The 27,111-nt window shown below is 35.9% G+C and overlaps 1 protein-coding gene across 2 annotated transcripts in view; it reads right to left on the bottom strand.

The window, feature by feature from the left end:
* Positions 1 to 2,474: 2,474 nt before the first annotated feature.
* STXBP1 (syntaxin binding protein 1) overlaps positions 2,475 to 27,111 on the bottom strand; it is a 99,926-nt gene continuing 75,289 nt past the window's right edge. The window contains exons 11-20 of one of the 2 annotated variants that reach the window (XM_031954680.1): positions 27,004 to 27,064; positions 26,076 to 26,141; positions 25,259 to 25,339; positions 21,858 to 21,996; positions 20,963 to 21,072; positions 19,754 to 19,855; positions 16,151 to 16,236; positions 14,263 to 14,417; positions 12,486 to 12,609; positions 4,506 to 4,610 (exon numbers count right to left, since the gene is read on the bottom strand). In XM_031954680.1, coding sequence (XP_031810540.1) covers positions 12,500 to 12,609; positions 14,263 to 14,417; positions 16,151 to 16,236; positions 19,754 to 19,855; positions 20,963 to 21,072; positions 21,858 to 21,996; positions 25,259 to 25,339; positions 26,076 to 26,141; positions 27,004 to 27,064 — 910 coding nt within the window. In that variant the 3' untranslated portion in view covers positions 4,506 to 4,610; positions 12,486 to 12,499. Of the gene's footprint in view, positions 4,611 to 12,485; positions 12,610 to 14,262; positions 14,418 to 16,150; positions 16,237 to 19,753; positions 19,856 to 20,962; positions 21,073 to 21,857; positions 21,997 to 25,258; positions 25,340 to 26,075; positions 26,142 to 27,003; positions 27,065 to 27,111 lie in introns of both variants that reach the window. The other variant, XM_003757363.4, reaches the window with a different exon arrangement.

Below are 27,111 nucleotides of genomic sequence, written 5' to 3'. Positions count from 1 at the left end.
CTTCCTCAGTGCTAGTAGTGTTTTTGCACTGAGGAGGTTAAATATCTGGTGTAATTCAGCAAACATTTATTGGACATTTACTGTATAGAAGGTACTTTGTAGTCACTGAGAATCCAGTGTGTAGACAAATACAATTATTAACTTTCTTAAAACCAGCAGTATGTGGGCTAAAAGCTTTGTGTGACTGAAAGACGTATCTGCTTTCTGGTAGACTACAGGAAGAGAAATTAAAGTTAAAGTAAGTCAGATAAGAAGGTTAGAGCAGTGCACACTCAGATTTTTGGAGTCTAAAGGCAGACACTGGTAGAGAATGGGAGAAGAGATCCCTTTTAAAAAGGAACCTCTAATTATAAAGAAGGGAAAGGGACCTGTATGTGCACAAATGTTTGTGGCAGCCCTTTTTGTAGTGGCTAAAAACTGGAAACTGAATGGATGTCCATCAATTGGAGAATGGCTGAATAAATTGTGGTATATGAATATTATGGAATATTACTGTTCTGTAAGAAATGACCAACAGGATGATTTCAGAAAGGCCTGGAGAGACTTACATGAACTGATGCTGAGTGAAATGAGCAGGACCAGGAGATCATTATATACTTCAACAACAAGACTATATGATGACCAGTTCTGATGGATCAGGCCATCCTCAGCAACGAGATCAACCAAATCATTTCCAATGGAGCAGTAATGAACTGAACCAGCTATGCCCAGAAAAAGAACTCTGGGAGATGACTAAAAACCAATTACATTGAATTCCCAATCCCTATATTTATGCACACCTGCATTTTTGATTTCCTTCACAAGCTAATTGTACAATATTTCAGAGTCTGATTCTTTTTGTACAGCAAAATAACGTTTTGGTCATGTATACTTATTGTGTATCTAATTTATATTTTATTATATTTAATATCTACTGATCATCCTGCCATCTAGGGGAGGGGGTGGGGGGGTAAGAGGTAAAAAATTGGAACAAGAGATTTGGCAATTGTTAATGCTGTAAAGTTACCCATGCATATATCCTGTAAATAAAAGGCTATTAAATTAAAAAAAAAAAAAAAAGGAACCTCTAGGAGAAGCAATAACACCATTATCACCTGATCTGCCTCAATAAGACAACCTTGCTATGCTCACATATTTCTATAATCCCAGAAGGTGAAAAGAGGATTTTGTAGGGTACCAGAGAACCATCATGACCCATTGTTATATTACATGTAACCCATACTTCTATGAATTCTGGGGTCCAGTTCCTGAAATGGCATAAGTCATCCTAAGCTTGGTCCTAACACATCTGATAACTCATTTTGTTAACCGAATGATAGTTATGCCTTCATTTGAAGGGCCTGACTTCTTTCTACAGACACTTCTGGGATATCTATCTCAGGTCCAGTACTGCACTGGGTACTCATTGGCAGAGAACCAGGAGGTTGGAGATGTAATCCATGATCTATTTGGAGAGAATGGCAGGAGTATGGTATGGGGAGCAAATAAGCAAGAGAGAAATAATCTAAAATAAAATCCCAAGCCTAAGTACAGATATATTTTTGTCCTGGTTCTCCTTTTCCTTTCTTGGATATGATCAGAATGGGAGTAGAGATTCTGGTACATACCAATTCATTTTATCAACTCAAAGCCATCACTGTGATCTGCAAATCTCAACTTCTGGTAGTAGAACCAAATGTTTTTGAGAAACTTCAACCTGATTAAGTTTAAGTTGTATAATGTCTAACAGATATCTCTGTGCTTTATTTAAGCATTTATTGATAACTTGTTTTATATAAAGTCTTGAGATAGGTGTTGTGGGGAAGAAAAAGGAGAAAATAATTGGGAAAAGAAAAATAAAGGCCCATGAAAAATAATTGGGAATAAATAAAGGGCTTCTCAAACCCTTATACTGAATTCTACTTTTCAGTAAACAGACTACTTAAACCACTTGAAACCCCAGCCCAAAGCCTAGAAAGGCAAGAGAACAAATTTGAATCAAAAAGAACTTGGAATTCCGATTAGATATAAATCAAACAGATTCTAGTTTTAAAAAGGTTTGTTACAAATCATTTTATAACTTGAGATAACATAGGTGTGAGAATAGAGGAAGATGAGGTAGGCCATGTTAACTTGTAATGTGATCTGAGCTTATGAAGACACTATTATGGCATGAATCTTTACTTGAAAATGTTTATAAAGGTTCCTGCTTCATAACATGTGGTCAACAAAATTTGAAGCATTCTATACAAGGGACATAATAGTTTATGTAAAGGGCTTAGCTGATGTTGTAGATCTTATGACTAATCTTGTGGAGTGAGCCTAGAGATGATGCAATTTCTAAAGGGAAAGTACTGCAAACAACTCTGATTTTGAAAAGAGGAAGAGAACAATGGTATATTTCCCAGTATAACAATTTCCTCCACTCAAGGCAGCAATAGAAAAGAAACCTGCCCATTTCTATTCCAAAAGCCAAATAAATCCAGGAGTCACTTCCGTGCGCCATGAATAGGAGCTTATTTATTTCATAGACTTGAGTGCTTTAGTACAGAAGAACAGATATAGAGATGATACATATTTGTGCTTCAACACTTTCAAACATTGAGATTCCAATAAATTCGAGGTAAACAAGTTTCAAGACAGACTAGCTTTTTTTTTTAAATTTTTCCTTTTGATAAATTATTTTCATATAAATAACCAACAGAGAAAAGAAAAACAATGTCTAAAACAAGATTCCAAAGCATGTACACGGCTATTTCGAAGAAAGAGAAATAAAACCAAGGGCAATCAAAGCTTAAAAAAAAAATCAGTGCAAATGTTTATAGCTTTTGCCCTAAAGGGGAAAAAACAGCTTCAAAAAGGTAAAGGAGGGATGGAAGAGACAAATCTGAAAACAAAGAAGGGGCAGAGTTGATTTTCTCAGTGCAAAGGGAAGGTTTCAATGCCTTAAGAGAAGAAAACACCATAATGCATCTAAGAGGGAGAGAAGAAAGTCATCTGAAAGGAAAGGAAGAAGGCTTGCAATTAAGCTACCATACATCAAGCTTGCAACAACATCACAAGACACATTAAGTAATATACACACAATCGGCTGGGATGAAAGGGTGAGGGACTGCTGGGCCTGGGGAACCAGGGGACTCCCACTGCCAGAGCATTTCACTACTGGACAATATGGCAGAAACAGATAGTGTGCACAAGGCAGAGCTGAATGCAAAGCGGCACAGAGCCTCCAGACTAATGGTAAGACTGCCTTTTGTTTCAGATTTAAGCTTAATGCAAGGTGGAAATGGCCTTATTTGCATTTTTAAAATTCTCATAAGCATGATGTCATCTGAACTCACACTATGGAAAATCAATTATTGTATATGAAACTGAGAATATCCGGAAAGGGATTTGGTTCACCAGGCGTAGGGGCTACAGGCAGAACCTACATCAATAATTTGTCTGATGTCCTTGTTCTTCAGATAAGTGAATATATTTAAATCTTGGGACTCAAGGATCCTTCTTCGTGGAATAATTTTCTCCAAGTTTGACCTAATAAGAATTAGGCAGGTATCATTTGCAGGTATGCCTAGATAAGGGAGTTTGGGGTCCATGTCATTTTGAACTCCTAAGAAGATTAAATAAGACTATGGTTTTGGTTCAGTTGACTAACAAATGTAAAATTCGAAGAACACAGTTTTTCTTTTTAAATAAATATGAAGTGTCAATGAGAACCACATCCTTTCCTTGAATTTACAAAGCACTGTCTAAATAGTACAGAGTTTCAAAGGACAGATGTGGCAGCACCAAGGTCATCTTTCCCTTGGAAAAAGGAAGTGATAATTCTGGTGCTCTAGCTTTGGACAGCCCTACCTGGAACTGTAGCTGTACCCCTGGGAGACATCAGGTGCTGAGTAAAGTGGATGGTTATATTCTCCACAAGACCAAACAGATGTCACCTGATCTCTATTTTTAAGTACATCTGGATCAAAAGAAACAATGAGGAATGGAGAGTGGAAAAAGGACAAGGTACAAATCTGCATTTTAACATATTCCAAGAACACAGAAAACTCTACAGTGAGAAAAAATGCCCAACAAGAATGGAAACAATTCTACCTGCATCCACCCCCAACCCTGGGGGGAAAAAAAGGACATTTAAAAACCAAATTTCTACCTATCTGTTTTTAAGCAGAGAGCATTCATGTTGCATTGGGGTGGGAATAAGGTCACAATGCCATACATAATGGAGGGAGGAAGAGAGAGGAGGTGTCCAGTCATCACAATCTGAAAATCTCATTAGTAGTGCATCACTTGAAAATGAATTTTTTTTAAAGATGCAAACAAACTCTGCTCTCTTTTATATAGACACAATGCATTATTTCCCTTTGTTTTAAACAAGAAGAAGGCTTCATCAAACACAAGACCAAAAAGGGAAAGCCAGGGCGTGCAGTGGGGATTGATGGAAAATGAGAACAGGTACTGCAAAGTAACATCTAAGACCAGCCGTAGGAAGCTGCCAAGAGCCATAGGGATTATTCACTTTTTGGAAGGGGTTGTTTGGTTATTTTAACTGGTGATTTCTTCATCTGTTTTATTCAATTTCTTCAGCGTATCCAGCAGTTTCTGTGGGGTGAGGATGTGCGTGGCTCCTAGGGAAGGCAGATTAAAAGAAAAACAAAGTGAGTCTTCTAAGGAAGACACCAGCCTTCAAACATCTTTCTGCTCTTCAGTTATAGATACTTGGACCTGCTAGATAAGGGGCACAGGCAGATTTTCCACCCCCACCCCCACCCTGGTCTTGATGAAATAAAGGTTTGGAAGGGTCTGGGTTAGGGACAGCGTCAAAATATTTTTAGGAGGCTTTTGTGGGAGAAAGAATGAACTCCTTAGTTCAGGCAGAAATTGGGACCACACCCAGGAGCAAAGCTTGTTTCCAATTAAGTTGCTCAACATATGCTGTCTTTGACTCTGTGAAACACTGACTCTATGGTAATTCCTCTTTTGATTACCACAGTGAAGTCAGAATGGAGGGCTTTATATAGTTTTTGGTTGTTGTTGAAGAAATACCAAATACTAAGATGGGGAAGAGTGCTAGTGATAGGGTGGGGGAAGAGGCTGACAAGTTCAAGGACCTGGGAGGGGAGGAGCACTCTCTGAGATCCAAATAATAGGTGCCACCAGGGAATTGTTGGTGGGACCTCAGGTGTGCAGGGGAGGGGAGCTTGAGTACCTGAGGTCTTACCTTGAAGATATCGCGCATTGTTAGAGATTGGAAATGCTTGCAAAAATTTAAGTCTAATGGAATTATTTATACTTCTACTGCAAAAAAAAAAATTAAAAAATGAAGGCCTTTTTTAAGAGAGAGAGAGAGAGAGAGAGAGAGAGAGAGAGAGAGAGAGAGAGAGAGAGATCTAAGTGAAGTTAAAAAAAGATGCATGGATTGTGTGGTTTGGACATGGACCAAACAGAAGAGGAGTGATTGCGAGCAGCAGAGTGGTGTGTGGAGCATGAGGACTGCATGCATGCAGCAGTGGGCTTCAAAGAAAGATATCCTGGGTGGGAGAGAAGGAAATAAAAGCTGTCCGTACTTGAAAATGTGCCTCCCAAGAGACATGGGGAAAGGAAAGAAGGCAATCATAGGTGTAAGGAGGGAGAGAAAGCTACTGGAAAGCCAGATTTAATCCCAAAAATTGGCAGATGAGTTATTTAGCAGGGATCCTGGTTCTTATGCCTTTTTCTGACACTCAGAGAGTTGTCCTGCAACTGTTGATAGAGCAGAAGTGCCTCCGACTAGCTAGCTCCTGCCTCCTTGGCTAGTCTAGGGACTGGCGCAAGGAGGGGGCTGATAGAAGGAGGGACATATTGGAAATGGGAAAAGGCAGAGAAGGAGAAAACCTGCATGACCCATTCTCAATAGAAACCTCTTCTAGCTTGTGGTACACTATTCTAAGTAGTCAGGTTTTTTCCTCTATCAATTCTTGCTACTTCCAACATAGACTGACTGAAAAAAATGCTCTGCTCAAGACACTGAGCTGACTCACTGATCTACAAATCTAGGATAATGCAAACTGAACACACCAACTTCAGAAATGCTACCAGACATTTTTAGAGGGCTCCTTCTTCCAAAATGCTTTCATATCTATAATCCTATGATCCTCTTAACATGTCTGAGAGAGATGGAGAGAGCTTATTTTACAAATAGAGAAAGTGAGAAGCAATTTAAGTGACTTATCCAAGGTTACATACTAGTGGCAGATCTGAGACTAAAAATAGTAACTGGCTTTTATGACACAAAGTGTAAAGTACTTAACAGGCATGACTTCATTTTATTCAACCCAAAGCAGTCAATGTACTTTTTTTTTTTTTTTTAAGTTGTGAATGTGAATGATTCCACAATTGTTTTCATTAAGGAAGCACTTTACTGCAGAAAGAAAACAATCTACAAGGACTTTTTCACTGAAAAGTAGCATTTGTACAGAGCAGGAAATCTTTCCACCTAGTTTTCTCTACAGTTGCTTCATCATAAATACAAACGCTAGGGGTTCCTAAATTAAGATTTTTCTGGTACTGGTTGTTGACCAGAAGTGATTATGTAGTGAAATCCCTTGCCTAGCTAGAGCTCCTAGTCTTAACTATCTTTGGATAAAACTTAAATGGCTAAAACCAGGAAGAGCCTGTTCGAAATACAGAAATAAGTCAGATATATAATATATATATAGATATAATATAGATATATTCCTTTAGCCAATTCTTTCTTTACCAATTCATTCAAATCAATCTAAGTCACCTAATAGTTTTGAAACTCCTAAGCTGGATTGGGTTTAATACTTTTTGTTGGTAATACTTAGATACTCATTACTCAAAAACATTATGAACAATTCTATTTTGTTTTATACTCCAAGTTTATAATTGAGACTTAATGACCTACAGGGTAGCCTACTGAGTCAGCAGCATTAAGGTCTAGTCAAATAAATTATTAAATACATCTTTGCAAATATCTTATTTGCTGAAAAACTTAGATAATTAAGGGTACAAACAAGATACATGGTCTTGATCTAAGTGATCTTTTGTCTCTTAATTCCCCTATGCCATTCTAGTTCTAATTCAGAATCAGAAGTGACCTTGCTAATGCTCCTCTAGAATACTGTAATTAACTCTTATTTATATACTGACTTATGGCATATACGATACTTAAACATCATTCTATTTGACCCTCACAACATTCCTATGAGGTAAGCTATACAAATATTAACTCTTTTTTATAGACTGAGGAAACTGAGGCCTAAGGAAATGCTATTTAAGTAGAGTTGATTTTAAGTCAGGTTTTAGGATTCCTGATGCTACAGTTCAAACACTCAAGTCACTCTCTGATTTGAGGTTAACTTTTATCTTAAGTAATTTGAAGACTGTGGGATGAGGACAGAAATAAACAAAAACTAGGTCTACACCCACCAAATTCATTCTATTTATGTCCTGAAACAAATCCAAATGTCTTTAACTGTTCTAAAGGTTTAAGGCATAAGTGCAACACCCACAAAATTCTAGTTTTCAACTGTTCTTCTCTGGGCAGTAGGCTTATTATATTCATTCTAGACCTGGGAAAAAATATTTGTAAATGGTAACTCCTGAATTCAGATTTCAGGCTCCTATTTGACTTTCATTGAAAAAAACCTTGAAAAAAATTAATAATAATCTTATAAGGATAGAAATATTATAAAAATCATTTTTAAAATATACACACAAACCCAATGAAAAATACAGTATTTCCCAAAATGACAATTTAATGAGGATGCTTTTCAGATTATCCAGACCCCCCCCATTTCTCTTAATTTTGCTTCTAATCATCTCTTAGCCTTTTCATCAAGCAATAAGCTCTTCATGATGAAGTTATAAAGTAAAGGATCAAATCAGATCTTTTTTTTTTGACTTGTCAAACTATCTAGTAAGATATTTAGCGCAAATCAAATGAGGCTAGGCCATCACTTATAGATTCAGTGGAGCTACACAGAATACAGGATCAAATCAAATCTTTTTTTTTTTTTTTTTTTTTTTGACTTGTTAAACTATCCGGTAAGATGTTTACTGAAAATGAAATGAGGCTGGTCCATTACTTATGGGTTCAAATATCCAAGTTGACTCTCTTATTAACACAAATAAAGGCTAAATTAGCTCTGGCTACAGAACAAGGAAAAGAAACAACAGATAATTGATACTCTGACTCAAGAATTTACAAACAATGCTTGCCTGAATTATGGCTTCATGGTCATTTATTATAAACTTTATCTTTTCTACTTCTAAATATTTTTAATAACTAAAATTTAGGAGGAGAAAAAAAGACAAATTAAGCCTTAGTCTAATTTTTGGTTACTAGGACAACCAACACAAGACAGAGGCATATCAGATTACAACCATTTTCCTTACCCAATCAGGGTCAATAGGGCAGGTAGATGGCACAGTAGATAAGGTCACTGGCCCTGAAATCAGGAGATTCTGAAATCCAGCCTCAGACAATTCTTAGCTTGTGACCTTGGGTGAGTCATTTAACACCAACTGCCTCACCCCAAAAAAGTTTATGGCAATATGTTTTCTCTGTAATGTTCCTAAAAAATACACATAACCCCCCAAATCATTTTAGAAGCAGAAAATACAAAATTTTCTCAGGTGCTCTGGTGACAGCTATAGATCTTTGCAGACTGTTTAGCAAATAAAAAAGATCCACTCAGCAAATGAAAAGTTCCTTCTAAGACAGAAAATTATGTCCCAAGAGAATCCTAATAAATCGCTATCAGAATCAATGAATTTTCACTCCTTGTACTTATCTTATAAAATTCAAATCTTAAAAATTTGGAAACTCTGACAAGAATTGCTTTAATCCTACAAATTATTCACCATAGCTATAAAGAACAGTTCTAACACCCACCACCCCCAAAATCTTAAAATATAACTTGCAGCAAATGCTATCCACCTACTTGCCATCTGCATACTATATATCCCTGATTAAGAACTCATCAATGTATGTCTATATTTTAAGCTTAAAATAATTGCTCCATTTTCAAGCCTACTAGAGGAAAGAAAATTAAGACAATTACCCATAAACCAATAACATAACCATTCCTGTTTTTCAGGATCATAATAATCTATTTCCACATTATCTGTGGTCTCAGAGTCCTGTCAATCTTAGTCAGAAAAATTGAGTAATAGAATGATGAGAATTGGAAGCTAACCTCTATCTTAAAAGCCACTCCACTTTTGAACAGCTTAGAGATACAATAGAGATAAACATATTTGTATTACTCTTCTAATGTGATCTAGCTGAGAGAACTATTATCTGAAATTCACTGAAAAGTAATACATTTTAAGTGGAATTTTATGAAAAATGTCAGGTCTATGTAACTACATGAATGAATGAAAGGAAACTCAATTACAGCAGAAAAGTCGAACACCTAGGGCCCTTGGACCACAACAATCCTGAGTACAATATAAGTGGAATATATTTGGAAAAAATAAATAAAAATATAATAAAACAGAGACAATGTTAATAGATGGTTTCTATCTATCTAATTGATGGTAGTGGCCTTATTTTCTATTTTAGTTTGACACAATTACAGAATGTTAGGGTTTAACGGGATTAAAATTGGGAAGCATCTCAGAAGTCATTTAGCCCAGTCTTTTCATTTTACAGACAAAGGCAGTAAGGCCAAGTGATATATTGTCTTGCCTAAGAAAGCACTGTTAAGGTCAGTGACAGAAATAAGTACAGCCTCAACATTTCCTAATTTTCAGACCGCTACTCTTTACACTCACTATTGCAAGGTTGGGGGCTGTTTTATGGCTTGTTAAGGCTACTTAAGCCTCTAGCCTTAACAGCTCAATCCCCACAGTCATGAGGATTGCAGATTTAAAAGTTGGGATGAACCTCCGAGGTTGCTGAATTTAACTCTTATCTCAGAGTGAAGCCTTGAAGGCCCAGAAGGAAACAGTTTTGCCTGAGGATCATCCAAGCTAGAGCTGGACCCTTGGCCCCCACTGAGAGAAAGATAAGAGTGAGAGAAGAACAATTTCATGTAATTGGATTTTTCATGTGGCTGGAGAACAAATTTTTAATCTTTAAAAAATAATACAGGGCATGTGGGTGGTATAGTGGATAGAGGGCCAGGCCCGGAGTCAGGAAGACTCATCTTTGTGAGCTCAAATCTAGTTTTAGAATTTCACCGGTTACTTGACCCTGTTTGCCTCAATTTCCTCATCTGTAAAATGACCTGCAGAAGCAAACAATAAGCCACGTTAGTATCTTTGTTAAGAAAATCCCCATCATGACTGAACAACAACACAGAGTCATTGTTTTAGCATTCTTTATTTAAATCACTCTCTAACCACATTCTTTTATCTCTCCCCTAGCTCCTCTCTCTTGCCAAGGCCTATAGTTTTTAGCTTTGCAATGTCTCCTGAATGAGCTCTCTTTTCTACAGTGACACTGCCACCATTCTAGTACAACCTTCATTACTTCAAGTCTGAATTACTGCAAGAGTTTTCCTGGGGGGGAGGGGGAGTGGGGCGGGAGAAAGGATGTCTGTTTGCTTCAAGTTCGCCAACTCCAATCCAGCTTCCATTCAGCTGTTTAGCTAATCTTTCCAAAGCTAATGTCTGACTGTCCCCTTCCCCTCCCTCATCAATAAACTTCAAAGGTTCCCTATCACTCCAGGTCAAATATAAAATTCTTTATATGGCATTCAAAGCCCTTCATAACCTGTCCTCCCCCACAACCTTTCCAGTCTTCTTAAGTCTTCCATCCCCTCACATAATCTATGATAGGGTGACACTGACCACTCTGTAGTTCCTTGAACAAGAAACTCCCTCATCCTACTTGGGGCATTTCCCCAGGCTACCTCCCATGCCTGGAATGTTGTCCCTCCTCAATTCTGCCTCCTGGATTCCCTGGCTTCCTTTGAGTACAAAATAAAATCCTAACTTCCACAGGAAGTCTTTTCCTATTCCCCTTAAATCCAGTGCTTTCCCTCTGTTAGCTATTTCCACTTTATCCTGAATCTACCTTACTTACATAGTTGTTTGCATGTTGTCTCCACTATTAGACGGTTCACTCCTTAAGATCAGGGATTATTTTTTGGCTTTGTATTCTCACTGTTTAGCACAGTACCTGGTAGATAGCAGGTGCAGGAGCAGTTTATTGACTAAGTGGCATGATATAGGTTTAAGAATATAATTTTTCACTTAGTGTTCTGGGTGATTATAGTGTTGGGGGCAATCTCAATGTGGATTGGAAATGGAGGGAGCAGAGAGACTTAATGGTAGTTAACTCAGATCCAACTGTCAAATAAACATCTAAGACCCTACATATTGACTCTACCCTTAAATGTGGTTTTTGCACACTTTCATCCTTTAGGATTTGGGAAACAAAGTTCAATTCAAAACTCAGTTATTTTTGTTAATGAAAAGTGGGGAAAGTAGAAACAACTGAAACAAAGAGAAAAAACCCAGTATCCTCCCAATCCAAATATTTTATTACAACAACTATTAAACAATAAGATATATTTGAGTTTCAAATATGACTTCTTATATATTCCAGCTTAAGGAAAAGGGAGAAAAAGCAAACAATTTGGATTATCACCAAATCAACAATATATTTTAAAACAACTGAGAATTGATTGTTCATCTTAGGACTTTTTGTAAGTATGTATGTGTGTGTGTATGTATGTATGTATGTATGTGTATATATAGCCAAGAGAAAAACTGACACTAAGATCTTTAAATCTTCAAAGGCAATTGAAAAACTATTTATAGGACAAAAAAAGAAAAATAGAGTAAATATTGAGAAATTAAATGATCAGAAAAGTACTACTTTCCTAGAAGAACATTATAAAATGAGGAACTACTCCATTCACTACTCAGCATCACTAAAGTACACAGTGGCTATAACCCCAGGTCACAGGTCTTTAAACCCACCAGCTTTGTATTAATCTGTTTTATGTTTACTAAACTAAATGTTAATTTCTATTGGTTCACAAGTCCAACTTCCTCTTGAAATTAATTAACCTAGTCTTACTTTCACATTCATGACACAACCAAAAGTTCATAGATTCTCAGAGGCCTGCCCAATGCCCATTAAACCCACCCTAGGCTTGGAGGCTAAGGCATTATAACTCAGTTGCTATTTAACTCCCAGCTCCCTCTAAGAGTGCTGAAATTCAAATCAGTTTCAAATTAAAATTCAAATCAGTTTCAAATTAAAAATCAGTGGACTTCAGTTTTTTAAACTGAACAGCAGGTAACAAGATGTGAGGATGTTGGCAAGATTGGGCCCAGAGAGAATTTCATAGTGGGAGTTTGTGAAGGCAGCACTGGACACATTTTCAATCGGTGTTAAGAACTGCAAGCATTTTCTATTTAAAAGAAAACCAAATAAAAAATAAACTAAAAAGGAAAAAGAAAAGAAAAAGAGTGACGGAATAATCAAAGAAAACCCTTCAGAATAGAAGAGTTTCTTTTCTTTAATAAGCTGCTTTTACTTTGTTTCTGGCTCTCACTCCATTGTTGGAGCCTGATCCTCAAAAGATACCCTAGTGGACTCCCTGAAGTCGGGGTGTCTCAGGTCCATGAGAAATTTGGTGGGAGTAAGAATGTGAGTAGAACCTGTGGGAGAACAGAGGCCAGCTGACTGCTTGAACAGAAGTATGTTAAAGGAACATGCCAACTTAGGCCTATATTTTATGCAACTGATGATGTGTGAAGAAAGCAAGAGACACACAAAGATGGTAAGAATATCTAAGAAAATGATATAGCATGCATTATTAGGTGAGTTCTTATAAAGGACCTTCTGCTGTCCATGCTAGGCCTCCCCTGAAATTTATTTGGTAAACTCAAGCTCTCAATTCCCAAATGATTATTTCAAATAAGACTCTATTACAAGGAAAAGGATTTAATACAAAGGCCCAGCAGTAAACAGCTTCTGTCCAAAGGAACATTATTTGTGTTATCTTCAAAGGACACTCATGCAACAATTACAAAAGAGAATCAAAAACATGTTATTACTAGATATTACATATCAATGAGAACATTTACACAATCTAAAAGCAAACTTTAGTGAGAAAAAATCGATCAGACAAATGAAGTTTTAGAAGGGTTAGAAAGGACAAGGAGGTATAATAGTCTATTTTAAAAGACTATCAAACAGTTGAGTTTTTCTATCAAGTAGAACAAGACACTCTTAGAAATAATTACTATCAAGTTCTTAACAGATCTCAGATCAGATATCCCAAAACTGATCTTGCCTTCTGGCCTGTTTGCTCTAGAGGTCTGGCAAACATGGAAATTCAATTATCCGGGTATAGAAATGCAACATATATCTTTCCTCTTTAGTTACATACTGTTTACATGAGTATCAGAACCACCCTTAGAAGCAATAAAAATAGAGACATATTGGGGAAAATAAACTTTACATACTAATTCAGGTTAGTGCTTAACCTAATCTCGCAACTATCTTGAGAGGTCATATATGAATGGACAGTAAAGGAGTTATGAATGTGAGAGTGATTTGAATGCAATTCCTTTCCCAATGTGACAAGTATTCCTGTATCTAACATACTTGGAATACTATCCGAAGCTTCATTTCAATGAATGTTGTTTATAAAAGGAGCTCAGTCATAGGCTAGATGGTGTGAGGGGGAAAAAAGTATTACTTTTAGTGGAGTATATACTGATGGAGTGCATTACTACTGAGCAATACCCCAGAGAAAATTCCATTCCATTTTGATAAGAAAATGAGTTTCTTCAACTTAAATTCTACAGCTTAACAGTTCTGGGAGATTATAAGAGCTCCTGAAAGCTTGAGGGAAGAAAAGTTTTTTGGTTTTTTTGGCAAAGAACTTTTTTCCCTTCTGATTTTGGAAAAACCAGTGAGCACTGGACAGTGGTGAAGAATTCAATCTCATGTTTCTCTATAATAGATCTGGAAACTGATGGGTTAGGAAGAATTTTGTTATGCCTCATACAAATTTATATTGATATAGTCAAAGGGAAATCCTTGACAATTAAGCAGTAATGCTTCATGTCCCATTTTTAACAACTGCCTGCATATAATAAGATATTTCCCCTTACTGAAGGATAATGAGGCACAGGAACTCTTGCACCCTTCCTTAAAATAACTTTCATATATTGTGTTCTAGAAATTAGATTTTACAGGAGGACTGGAAAAGGAAAGGTTGAATGAAACACAAAAGCATGAGATGGTGTCAGAGATTGCTATGGAAATACCCCCTTCCCAATGGAAAATGCTACCCTACTTACCTATTAGCACCTCCCACTTTCCATTGGCTTGTGTCACTTCATAAGCACATCGCATCTCATTCAAGCTCACACCCCCAAGGATGAAAATGATGAGGCGAGGACCAGTTCTGTACTCACCAGGAGCCTTGTTCTTGTGCCAGTGTCCATAACGGGCACTAGATGAGAAAGAAAAGAAAGGTGTGTATATATATTGTACATGTATGCATACACATATATAGACAGTTACTGAAGGAGACAGAGAGTTACAAATGTATCCCATGCTTGTGTGCTTTAGGAATTAACATTATCTCCCAGGAGTTGATCTGCCATTATTCTTTATATATATTTGTATTTGATAAAACATTATCTGTCCCCCAGCAAAAAGAATATAGTCATTAAAAATGAAAGGTTTTGATACCAAAAAGTTTGTCCCAACTCTAGACACCCTTGTTGCTGGTCTAAGATACCCTTAGGCACGTGAAAGCAATGGTTATTTAGAATCTGATGTTTTTTCCATCATTCTTTTACCAATGTCTTACTTGGCCAGCTATAGATATCCAAATCACTTTCTCCAGCAGTAGTCTATCTTCTTTGTATCACACAACTATGGTTTTTGGTTTTTAATCAGTCTAACATAGTTGGAATCTTAGATTCTAATCCAGGATTGGCTAATATAGAAATCACAAACCTTTAAAAAATCAAATAATATCAGAAAGAGTAAGTAATGCTTTGAGGTGCCATGGGAAGGTCCAAGGTGCTGACAGAAAATGGAGAAAATAGTAAAGAAGAAAGAAGAGAGATAAAGAAAGCAAAGACCAGGGAAATAGAGAGAAAAAGAGAAAAAAAAAAGAGGTGTATATGATGGGAAGTGATAAGATAGCACTAACAAAGTGTCAGAGGCTAGCTATGTTGCAGTATTAGTGACATAGGTTGTCTACCTATAATCGATTCTTCTCGAGACAACTGAGGCTATCATAATAACAGAAAAAAGTAAAGAAACATAGCTGCCACAAGGTTGTCCAGGGCCCATTGTCTTTTCTCAGGAAAGACAAACATGCTTTTGGGACATAGGAATTAAAAGGCAAAAGAGACAAACTAGATAAGGATAACAAAGGAGTGACAATCTGGAAATGTTACATGTTGACATCATTAAATATTAAATCTATTTGGCTAGATTCTAGAGCTAAGTGAAAACAGAATCCTGAATGTATAAATAGGTAAAAATGGAAAACATCAAAATTATTAAAAGAACATTCATATAAGAGGTCATGAAAGAATAGAACACAAATAATGCTCTGAAGAGTCACAAGAACATAAATAATAGGCCCCTCATCAGTCAGGTGTTTGAGCACTAAACACCAGTTAGTGAATGGAGGTCACTATGACACAAGCCTTGAAAGAATAAATATAGGGAACAGACCCATGATTTCATACAGAGAACTCCTTGAGAAGGATATTCTCAGCCCGGGCAGGGTGGCGCCCTCTCTGCAATATGTAGTCTTAGGAGAAGCACTGAGGTGCTAAGTTCCTAAGCACTGAGGTTCACTTACAAAGGGACATAGAGCCCATAGTTGTCAGAAACAGAACTTGAACCACGGTCTGTCTGGCTTCAATGCTAGCTTTTATCCACTACCTTCCCTACACACATTGTGAAATGTTTTATTGGTGTGGTTTTTTAATATCTCTACCATGCATAGTAATTTCCCAACTATGTCCCAAGTCTAATATATGTAATTCATCTACATTTTCATTAACTTTATTTATTCAAAGTAAAAAAAATCATGGGAAAAATACTCCAAGTAGATGACATTTCACTTTTTATACCTTAACAACAGAATGACTATATAGATGAAATCTCACTAGGAATGGACACAGTTTTCTCTCTACTTTTTCCTTTGTTTTTACATACCTGACAGCAGTGGTACTGAAAGAAGCTGATGAACGGGTAGAGATATAGGGATAGTGCTTGGTATCAAGTTTATCATCAATAGTGTCCTAGAAAGAGAAGAGACAGAAAAATCAGTTTGTTCAACCTGGGTTGTCTTAAATTTTAAGTGTGTGTGTGTGTATGTGTGTGTGTGTGTGTGTGTGTGTATAGAAATACACATATACGAAGCACACATGTATATACATACATATTTACAAACATATAGTTATATCTATTCAACATTCTCTTTATGGCATTTGTGTTCATGGCTAAGTCTGTGGCAATCCTTGCATAATCTATGCTGATATATTCTTTCAGCAATGAAAATTATTTCCCCTAAGATTCCACAATTGTATTCTTTCTTTTTTGCCTCTATTCTCCTTTTACTTTCCATGGAAGGTTAGAAGAAATAGTAGTGAAAGAACAAGGAAAGAAAGAAAGAAGGATTCCCAGAAGAAAATGAAGGGACAAGTCACATGGGTAAAACATTCAATCCAAGAGATCACAACAGGTTCCTCTGCAAGAAGAGGACAGATGAAGAGCTTCTCATGAAAGGAAAGCCTCATATCCCAGGAAATTCTAAGAATTGAATTATCTAAGTGGGTGTACTATCCAATTACTAGTTTCTCCCCCTTGCTGCCTAAAAATTCATGTTACTTCTTCTAAAAGTCATGACAACAGCAACAAACTCTGTGTAGTGGATCAGGAGAGGGGAAGTTAATTAACAAAGATTTAAAAAGGAGTTAAAACAGCAGAAACAAAAAGAACACCTGTATGTCATAAAAACATAATTTGACATTCACATAAATTGCTTCTATTTTTGGCTTAGTGAAACTGTTTTTGTTTTTTTGTTTTAAAACAGCAGAATAGCTCATCAAATTTGATTCATTTCAACAAATATATATATTAAGTATCTCCTAGATCCAGAGCACTGTGCTAGGCATTTGAGACATAAAGACAAAAATGAAATGGTTGAGGCCCTAAACAAACTTAAATTCTACCCCACACACAGACATATATGTATATAAATTAAAGGTAATTTGAGTTAAGAAAGAATGATAGAGGGCATCGTAAAATTTTCTTACCTAAAATGTATGGATTATAATTCTCAAGCTATATGTTTAACTCAAGGGATGTTATGAGGAAATCATTTTGTAAAATTTAAAATGCTATAAAAATGGAAATAATTATTATTACAGGTATATCTCCTCTAATGTCTTTAATTGGTCAGGAGAAACAACATTTTGAGGGCAGTTAGCTCTTGGGAAAAGACAATATAAATGACAGTGGTCCAAATAATGTTATAGCAATCTTTTCTGTATCTTTTTAGATTAGGGTTTGGTTATAAAATATTAATGATGTTATTGTGAAATAGAATTGATCGAAGCAACTTATTCTCCAAATGCATATACTGTTTTTAGAATTTCCTGGACTTTCTAATCCTGACACTGACACTACTTTTTCTTGTGACCCTGATCAAGTTATTTCATTTCTCATCTCTTTGGGCCCCAGATTCCTTAGATACAAAATTAAAGAACACCTCAGATCACTTCCCAGATCTTTTAGGATTCCTCTTGTGTTCTTGGAAGGATTCTAGACTACTAGAACAACGCCTTCACTGACCTCTCTACCCCTATGCAGACTTGACCATCACAGCAGAAAGGCATGTCTTCATCTGTATTAAAATCCTTTTCTTTCAAAACTACCAAGCTTATGGAATACCTAAATAAGGCTTTTGCTTATCTTTATCTCTCATCTCTCCAATTAAGTAATTTCTTTTATTTCGAATTTTCTGAAAACACATTTTCAAATTGTACTCTGTATCATATTTGCTCATGTATATGTAAGATTCCTTCTCAAAGGCCTTAAGGGTCAGGGATTGTATTTTTTCTCATCTTTGAATTCTCATGCTTAGAATAGCTTCTTGCACATATAGGTACTTAGATGTTTACTAAATGGATACTATCAGCTAACAAAGCATAAATAAAACATCTTCTATGCCATACTTGCCTTTTATTATTGTTTTTCTAAACTTGAGGATATACTTAGGTTTTGTTTTGAAAATGTCATTATCTGAGTCTCTGTGATTTGAAAACAAGTTTATATAAAAAACTAATATAAGCAAGTTCATATGAGCAATAAGGATTTTTTGAAAAACATATAACAGTTTGGGAGCTGCTATTCTTTTTTTTTTTTTTTTATAGTAACTTTTTATTGACAGAATCCATGCCAGGGTAATTTTTTTACAACATTATCCCTTGCACTCATTTCTGTTCTGATTTTTCCCTCCCACCTTCCACCCCTTCCCCTAGATGGCAAGCAGTCCTATATATGTTGAATATGTCCTAATATATCCTAGATACAATGTATGTGTGCAGATCCAAACAGTTTTCTTGTTGCACAGGGAGAATTGGATTCAGAAGGTAGAAATAACCCGGGAAGAAAAACAAAAATGCAAACAGTTTACATTCATTTCCCAGTGTTTTTTCTTTGGGTGTAGCTGCTTCTGTCCATCATTGATCAATTGAAACTGAATTAGATCTCTTTGTCAAAGAAATCCACTTCCATCAGATTACATCTTCATACAGTATCGTTGTTGATGGATATAATGATCTCTTGGTTCTGCTCATTTCACTTAGCATCAGTTCATGTAATTCTCTCCAAGCTTCTCTGTATTCATCTTGCTGGTCATTTCTTACAGAACAATAATATTCCATAACATTCATATACCACAATTTACCCAACCATTCTCCAATTGATGGGCATCCACTCAGTTTCCAGCTTCTAGCCACTACAAACAGGAAGCTATAGTGTATATATAGTGTATATAGTATATACAAACAGGGCTGCCACAAACATTTTGGCACATACTGGTCCCTTTCCCTTCTTTAGTATCTCCTTGGGGTATAAGCCCAGTAGAAGCACTGCTGGATCAAAGGGTATGCACAGTTTGATAACTTTTTGGGCATAATTCCAGATTGCTCTCCAGAATGGTTGGATTCGTTCACAGCTCCACCAACAATGTATCAGTGTCCCAGTTTTCCCACATCCCCTCCAACAATCATCATTATTTTTTCCTGTCATCTTAGCCAATCTGACAGGTGTGTAGTGGTATCTCAGAGTAATTTGCATTTCTCTGATTAATAATGATTTGGAACACTCTTTCATATGAGTGGTAATGATTTCGATTTCATCATCTGAAAATTGTCTGTTCATATCCTTTGACCATTTATCAATTGGAGAATGGCTTGGTTTCTTATAAATTGGAGTCAGTTCTCTATATATTTTGGAAATGAGGCCTTTATCAGAACCTTTAACTGTGAAGATGTTTTCCCAGTTTGTTGCTTCCCTTCTAATCTTGTTTGCATTAGTTTTGTTTGTACAGAGAGCTGCTATTCTTTAAGAAAAGAGTAGGTTAAGTGTGAATCAGGTGAAAGATTCATGTGTCCTTGGAGTCAAGTCATCATGAAAAAGATTTCATGGTCATTGGGTATATAACCTTGCATTATCTACTAAGCAAAGAAAGAAAACTGAATTATCAACAGAAAAGTCATGAACCATGCAGGTTTATCACTTATCACTGACCTCCATAATGTCTTTAATAACTGGAGTCCAACGTGAGAGCTGATAGGTCTGTTCACTGATGCGTTCCTTCCGCTCTGGCTTGCTTCTGCGACGCAAAGTGGACTGAAAACAAGAGATTAATTTCTAAGTCAGCGGCCCACTTTTATGTTGAATTGGATCATAGAAGACTCTGCATTTGGAGAATTCAGAGGAAGCTATAGTGTTTTTGGCTTTGAACTAAAGACCAGAGAGATTTTTTTCACTAGCTATTATCAGTGGATGATTCCTATAGAATGAATGATTGTGACAGATTATTTAAAGATGATCAGCCTCCATGTAAAACTGCTAAAAGGGAATTGCTTCAAATGTATCTTTCTTAAGAACCTATAAGGAACCTGACTGTGATATTCTAATTAAATTATCCAGGTGCTACTGAGTCTAAAATGACTCCATAGCCACTTATCACATCTTCAAAATTTTGAGCAATAAGAAATGTAGGCCAAATACCTAATTCACTTGGTAAAGTCTTTAAAATACACAAGCAGATAATCAATAATAATACATTATCCATTACCTACAAAGATGATACTATTGACTCATCATCAATAGGAAACCATATTTTCACTTTTTTTTTTCCACCGTTGAAGTTGGATTGCCATGGTTCCGATATACTTGGCCAACTGTCTTGAAAACACATACTATTTGTCATGGGATGAGACAAGGGCAGGGGGCAGTCTGTGACTACGGGATCAAATTTTTTTTTTTATACAGTTACCTGGCATTTTGTACTGTGCTCTAGCAAACTGCACAGAGGTAAAGATACGCACACACACACACACACACACACACACGAATGTATTGTAGGTAAGTCTGAAAAGCTAAGTTCACAGAGATTTTTTTAAAGTGTTCTTCAAAGTTCCTTAAGATCCAGTGGTTACTTGAGCACAGTCCTATAGAGTACATTAAGAAGCCCTCACTTCTTTGTGGAGATGCTCTTAAGACTTAAGATTATTGTCAAGAATTTCCAACAATTCAAAGGATAAGAAATAATTTCAGGATCAACATCAGTAAAATTCCTTGATTCTAATTTTCTGGTTTTGTTATTTCAGATGCTGCAGAGTCTGAGCAATCCATCATTCTTCCCTAAAACAAGCAATGTCACAAACCTCACCACTGCTATTTTCAGTATAAGAACTCAATCCCTAAGAATTTTAAAGGTAGGAAACTTACATCTGTAATGATAGGCACTCCCAAGTGAGCCATATTGGTGATGATCTCACTGTCCTCTGGGGGAATCTGTGCATGCTGAATCAATTTGTTCAGATTTTCTTCAGTAATCCCTAAAAGAACAGCAAGATGCAAACCAACCATAAGACCAACTGTATTGATTTATAAGAGAATAACCAAACACTTTAAAAATTTAGGAGACCTCTTTTCACTCCTAATGTTTTTACAAACATTAATCTTTTATTCTCATAAACCTCTGTGGGGAGACTAGGAAATAAAAATTAACATACTCAACTTAAAAGTAGTGTTTAAGGTTGTAAGTCGGTGACTATAGTTGAAACTAAACAGTCTGTTTCAGTTCACAAATATTCATTAGTTTAATTTCTCCATAATTTTTTACTATTCCCACATAGCTCTAGCATTTTAATAATTCTTCCTCTTCTCTTCCTCCTCCTATACACATGCTAATCTAGTTCTAGAGAGGACAGCTTTGTTGTTAGTACTTATATTCTATACTAGGAATACTCAAATGTGGATAAAAATGGGTATGTGGAAGTAGAATTAGAATGAATTTAAGATTTAAATTAAATACTTAGTAAATATGGAACTGATTAAGGCACTATCTGCATACTTCTTCAAACTCCATTATTACCCATTTCTCTACATATGTATTATTAATATACACTCAAATTATTAGGGTTGCTTTAGCTCTTTAATGGGAGCTAAATCTGCGATATATTTTCTCAAAAAGTAAAAACTGGTTATTTCTTACTATCTCCCTTTTATCTTCTATAGCTGACAAACTATGTTCTCCCCTCCTTGCTTCTCCAAATCCTGGTAGTGCCAATTTCTATTCTCTATTTTTCCTAAAAATGTCTGTTATCCTTCCAACTCCTACCATTTTTCAAGAAGATGTAGAGAAGAATGATGCGGATCTTGTCATAAGTACTGACATTTGCATCCAATAGAATAGGAACAATAGCTCTCATGGGATCCTTGATCTTCTCCCCTTCAGCATCAGTGCCCATTGCCAGGTCCTATAAAAATATATATACCTTAATGGTGACTTTCTCAGTCATAGTTTTTAACACTTCAATAACAGGGCCTTGAAGAGATATAAATTTTGTGGCTGAGATGCATAGTTTAAGCAGACATGACTAAACTTACAATATCACACTCTAATAAAATAATCTTTTCCATGGAATTAGAGAGTGTTGGCCAAATCTCAAGAAAGAAGAACAAATGTCACTTTCCAAGGCAATAAGAAGACAAAAATTATGTACAAAGTTAGTTGTTGCAGAGCCTTCCATCCTTTCAGCTAAGTTCCATTTATGCAGCAGTTACATCTTAGTTGAGCTTCCTCACAAAACTCCTTTTCCAAAAAAGGGCAAAGAAACCACAGAAATTTGGGATATACTTATCACATGAGTGGCTGGGTTATTAGTTGGTATGAGGCTGCCATTCATTCCTGTGTTGGCCTGACTGTTCCTGGTAATTCAAATATAGCTTGATTTCATGTTGGAACAAAATCTCTTTTCAGAAAAGTTTTATTTCTATGCCTCAAGTGTTTCTGAATCTTCAACTTTTTTTTCTTTGCAATTAAGCTCTGAGGTAGCTAGGTGGTACAGTGGATAGAGCACCAGTCCTGAAATCAAGAGGACCTGAATTCAAATCTGGTCTCAGACACTTAACACTTCCTAGCTATGTGATCCTGGGCAAGTCACTTAGCCCCAATCACCTCAGCAAAATAAAAAAATAAAATAAAATAAAGTGCAATTAAGGTTTTTTTTTTTTTTTTGAAACAATGGTTTGGTGTCTCAGGATTAACAGACTAACTTGAAAACTGCTCCCTTCCCCCTTATGTAGCATACATTTTCATTTCATCTTTGATTCTTAGAACTCTGTTGAGGAATCCCCTCTATAAGGATCTTTTCCTGATTCCCTGAGCTGTCAGATTCTACCCCTACCAAAATGTACCTTTTATTTATTCTGTATATACTTATATTTATACACATTGTCTCCTCCGATAAAATGTTTTATTTTTATCTTTGTATCCCCAGTACCTAGCATAGTGCCTGGAATAAAATAGATCTTTGACAAATGAGTCACTAAATGACTAAAAGATCTTATGTACTTCTGATTTAACAATGACCTTAAGTCTTTCTGTTTTTTTCACCCATAAGGTAGTCTAAGTAATTTCCCAAGGGGCTGATCTGTTATAGTCCTTGTCTCTGACTATAGATAGATAGTGTGCATTTTGGGGTAAGGTTGGACTAAATGACTTTTGAGATTTTTCAACTCAAGGACTATACAATTTTAGGATTCTCTGAATCTTAGAATATGATGGCAAATATTAAAAAAAGTAATTCCAACCTCAGTACTTTCCAGTCTGTGAAATTAGAAAGGGATATACACAAGGATTTAGGATATTCTCAAGGATCTTTTCTTTCCCTGGAATCTCTCTTTGGAAATTAAGAGTGCATTTAGGTTAGGTTGGTGTTAATTTAATAATATCATATTTAGATGACATGATTATTACATATCATTCATGCTGAGAAATGGTTAATACAATTGTCCCAATTTTCTGTAAGAAGAAAGAAAATTACAAATTGTTACAATGATGGCAAATCAGAAGTCTAAATTCTAAGTTTCATTTTTAGTTCCTCTTACTTGCTCCTTTTCTCCTCCTATCCCCAGATGATTTCTGAAAGATTTATTTCATGGTAGCTTTCAGGTAGTCCAGTAATTCTTAGATTGTATCTCCTGCATCTATTTTCTAAGTCAACTATCTTTCTGATGAGGTATTTTAGATTTTCTTGTATTTTTTTCAGTTTTTTTTTTTGTTTTATTTGACCAATTCTTGATGTCTCATTGAGTCATTCATTTCCATTTGTTCAATTCTAATTTTTAGTGAATTATTTTCTTCAGTTACCTTTTTTATATACTTTTGCATTTGACCAATTGAAATTTTAAATTAGCTGTTTTGTACATCGTATTTTTTTTTCCATTTCACCAACTCTATTTTTAGGGAATTGTTCTCTGTTTCCATTTCACCAATCCTTTTTCAAAGAATTATTTTTTTTTCCATTTTGCCAAATCTATTTTTTTAAGGAATGATTTTATTCAGACAATTTCTATTTCCTTTTCCAAAGCTCTCATTTCTTTTACTCATTTTTCTTATAACTCTTTTAAGATCCTTTTTGAATTCTTCCAAGATAGTCCTTGGAGTTGGAGAGCAATTCATATCACTCTTTAAGGCTTCATCTGGAGACATTTTGCCTTTAGTTTCCTCAGGGTTTGGAAGTCTGATCTTTTTTCCTTTTTGCTCATTTTTAAAGATTGAAGTCTGTTCTTAGAGCAAAGGGGAGATTGCCCCAAGCTTCCTCTACAGGCAAACACACAACTTCACACTGCCCTGAGGCTGGTGCTTCCTTCCCACAGCTGGGTGGGCATGGCTAAGTTTCATTCATTATCCTAGGGTTCAGGGACTCACTATTTGCTGTCTGTAGTTATGATGGAGGTCTCATAGCTACTGGCTTCTGAATCAAAATAGAGTAGCCAACATTTCTTGTATCTTGGCTAAAAGCCTCCCAGGAGATTCCCTTGGTGCATAGAAGCCTCTCCAGCCTGCATTGTACCTGCGCTGAGACACCTCCCCCCCTGCCCAATTAATATAGACCCTTCTTGAAGTTCTTCCAAAATATCTTCTGCTAGAAATTTATTACACTCAAATATTTGTGAGTTCTGTCACTCCAAAACCTATTCAGAACCTTGATATGGTGTTGATTCTGAGGGAAGCCAGGAAGAGTTCAGACAAAGACCTGTCTACTTTCCACCATCTTGACACTCTCTCTGTCTCCCTCTGTCCCTTTCTCTCTCTCTCTCTCTCTCTCTCACACACACACACACACACACACACACACACACATGTGCCCGAGCCCACATGCACACTTTTTTCTAGTCTTTGAGAGCTGATCAAGTTCCAATGGAAAGATAAAGCAAATCCAAATTCATAAAAGAAATTCAACTAGCACTATCAACATCTGCTCGCTAAGTTCATACATCTGGCCATTTAGTAGCTTTGGAAGGAATCAAACATGCAACATCAGAATAGCACAGCACAGCATTCCAATCCAATTCAGGTCCTACCATTGAGAATGGAACTGTATTGGGTCCAGAGAGTAGAGACTACATCACCTAGTCTATTTCCCATGATTCTGCAGAATGTTGAAGATTAGAAGTTAAGATTTGGATGAAAGCATAGAATAAAGAATTTACCAGAGGCTGAAAAAGGCCTACCTGCTCAACTCGGCAGAGTTTATCCACAGTGCCTTGGTAGTGCTTCATACAGTCCTCAGCAAGGTGCAGATGAGTCGAATACTATAAAGGAGAATACAATGCTATGAACAATGCTACATAAATAAATGACTAGTATAAACTAGTAAAACTAGTATAAACATTCCAAAACTTCAAGTACTTGGCCTAAAGAAAACAGGTAAACAGAACTTCCCAATTGAAAATTTGTGTCCTACTTCAAAAGAAAAATGCCATGTTTCATCGGGTAATTCAGTTTTTAGAAGTAGAGAAAACTATCAAAATGCTAACTGAACTCTAAGACCTGAACATAACCATGCTATAACTACAATAAGTATTAGGAAGAAAAATCACAAAAACTACATACTCATTCAGAGGTTAAGACACTCATTAATAAAATAGCTATTATATACTCTTTCTCTGAATTTTCCCTACTGTAGAGTTTATCAAATTCTTTAGTTATATTAACAGCATGGTGGGACAAAGCAATGCTTGAAAGTGCCACTACTTGCCACTGACAGGCTTATTACATATTTAAAGGAGAGAAAAAAGGGGAAAAAAAGAAGAGACAAAAGAAAGGGATACAAAACAATACAGTATCACCAATAATTGTTGCAGGAGTCACTGTATGACACCACAGATTGTTTTTATGCATCTCTGCCTCCATTCTAAATAGTTTCTTACTAGAAGAGCTCTGAAAATAAAAATTTCTGAGCATTTCCAATAGAAAAATTATAGAAATCTAGTTTGTTAAGGAAAATTGCTCTACTAGTGATTCACTGGGGCTTTCAGATCATCATACCTTGCTAAGTTCTTTCTGGTACTGAGGCATCTTCTTCAGCATCTGTGACAAGTCCCTCATAGTGGTCTAGGAGGAAACAAAAGCACAGTGTTTTGTCTATATTATTTACATATAGTTTCTGTAAAATAGTTTTCTAATATCATTCTGGACAACAAATGATAGTGCTTATTTTCAAATTCTGTAGTTCTGTGAAACAACATAAGCTTTTTAATTTGAGGAAGCAGTCATCTATGGTAAAGATTTTATGGATATCTAATTTTTAGCTTGAAAATTATATAAATACTGTAGCATCTTTGGGAAGCCATCTAAAGTCCAAAATATTTGGTAGCAATGAGAAATATTATTTGTGATTTAGGGAGTAAAACATTTATGCTCAACATATACAATAATTCTTAATTGGATCATTCAATTCAATAACAAAAATTTACCATTATTTATTTCTAATAAATGCTTACATGAAAGCCTGGTCTCACTCTCAAACACTCACAACTCATTCAATCCTCTACAGAAAATGATACTCTCAGGAGTTCTATAGATTTGTCCAATGATATAACCACAAGCTAAAAAGTAGTAAAAAGGTCCAAGATAATGAGAATTTAATATCTTCATTTCTTGTTTTGACAAGAACATTACAGCTTATCTTTACTTTCCCCAGAATGATTCAAGGAACAAATACTAGATTACAGGGCAATGAAAAGGAAACTATTTAAGCTTAGTCACTGAGGGGCCAGTTTAGAACTTAAATTCAGAAATTTAGTAAATTAGAGATAAACAGAAATAAATATTTAACCTATCTAATGTGATGAAATTCTCATTCCCATTTTTCTAAGTCTGTACCTTTGTATCATCTCTACTTTTTTACCCAAATAAAATAAAGGAAAATTGAGGATTAATTTAAATTACATCTGAGCATTAATGATAAGCTCACCTTTTCACCTGTGTTCATTCTTTTGCTGGAAGAAAAATCTTTCAGAGAACGGGTGACTTCCCTGGAAAAGAGAAAGTAGTTGTTATAGAATGCCTATATCATAAAAAT

The sequence above is a fragment of the Sarcophilus harrisii genome, chromosome 2 (assembly GCF_902635505.1).
Source record: "Sarcophilus harrisii chromosome 2, mSarHar1.11, whole genome shotgun sequence".
In the NCBI taxonomy this organism is placed as follows: domain Eukaryota; kingdom Metazoa; phylum Chordata; class Mammalia; order Dasyuromorphia; family Dasyuridae; genus Sarcophilus; species Sarcophilus harrisii.
This window is presented reverse-complemented; position numbering and strand designations above follow the sequence as displayed.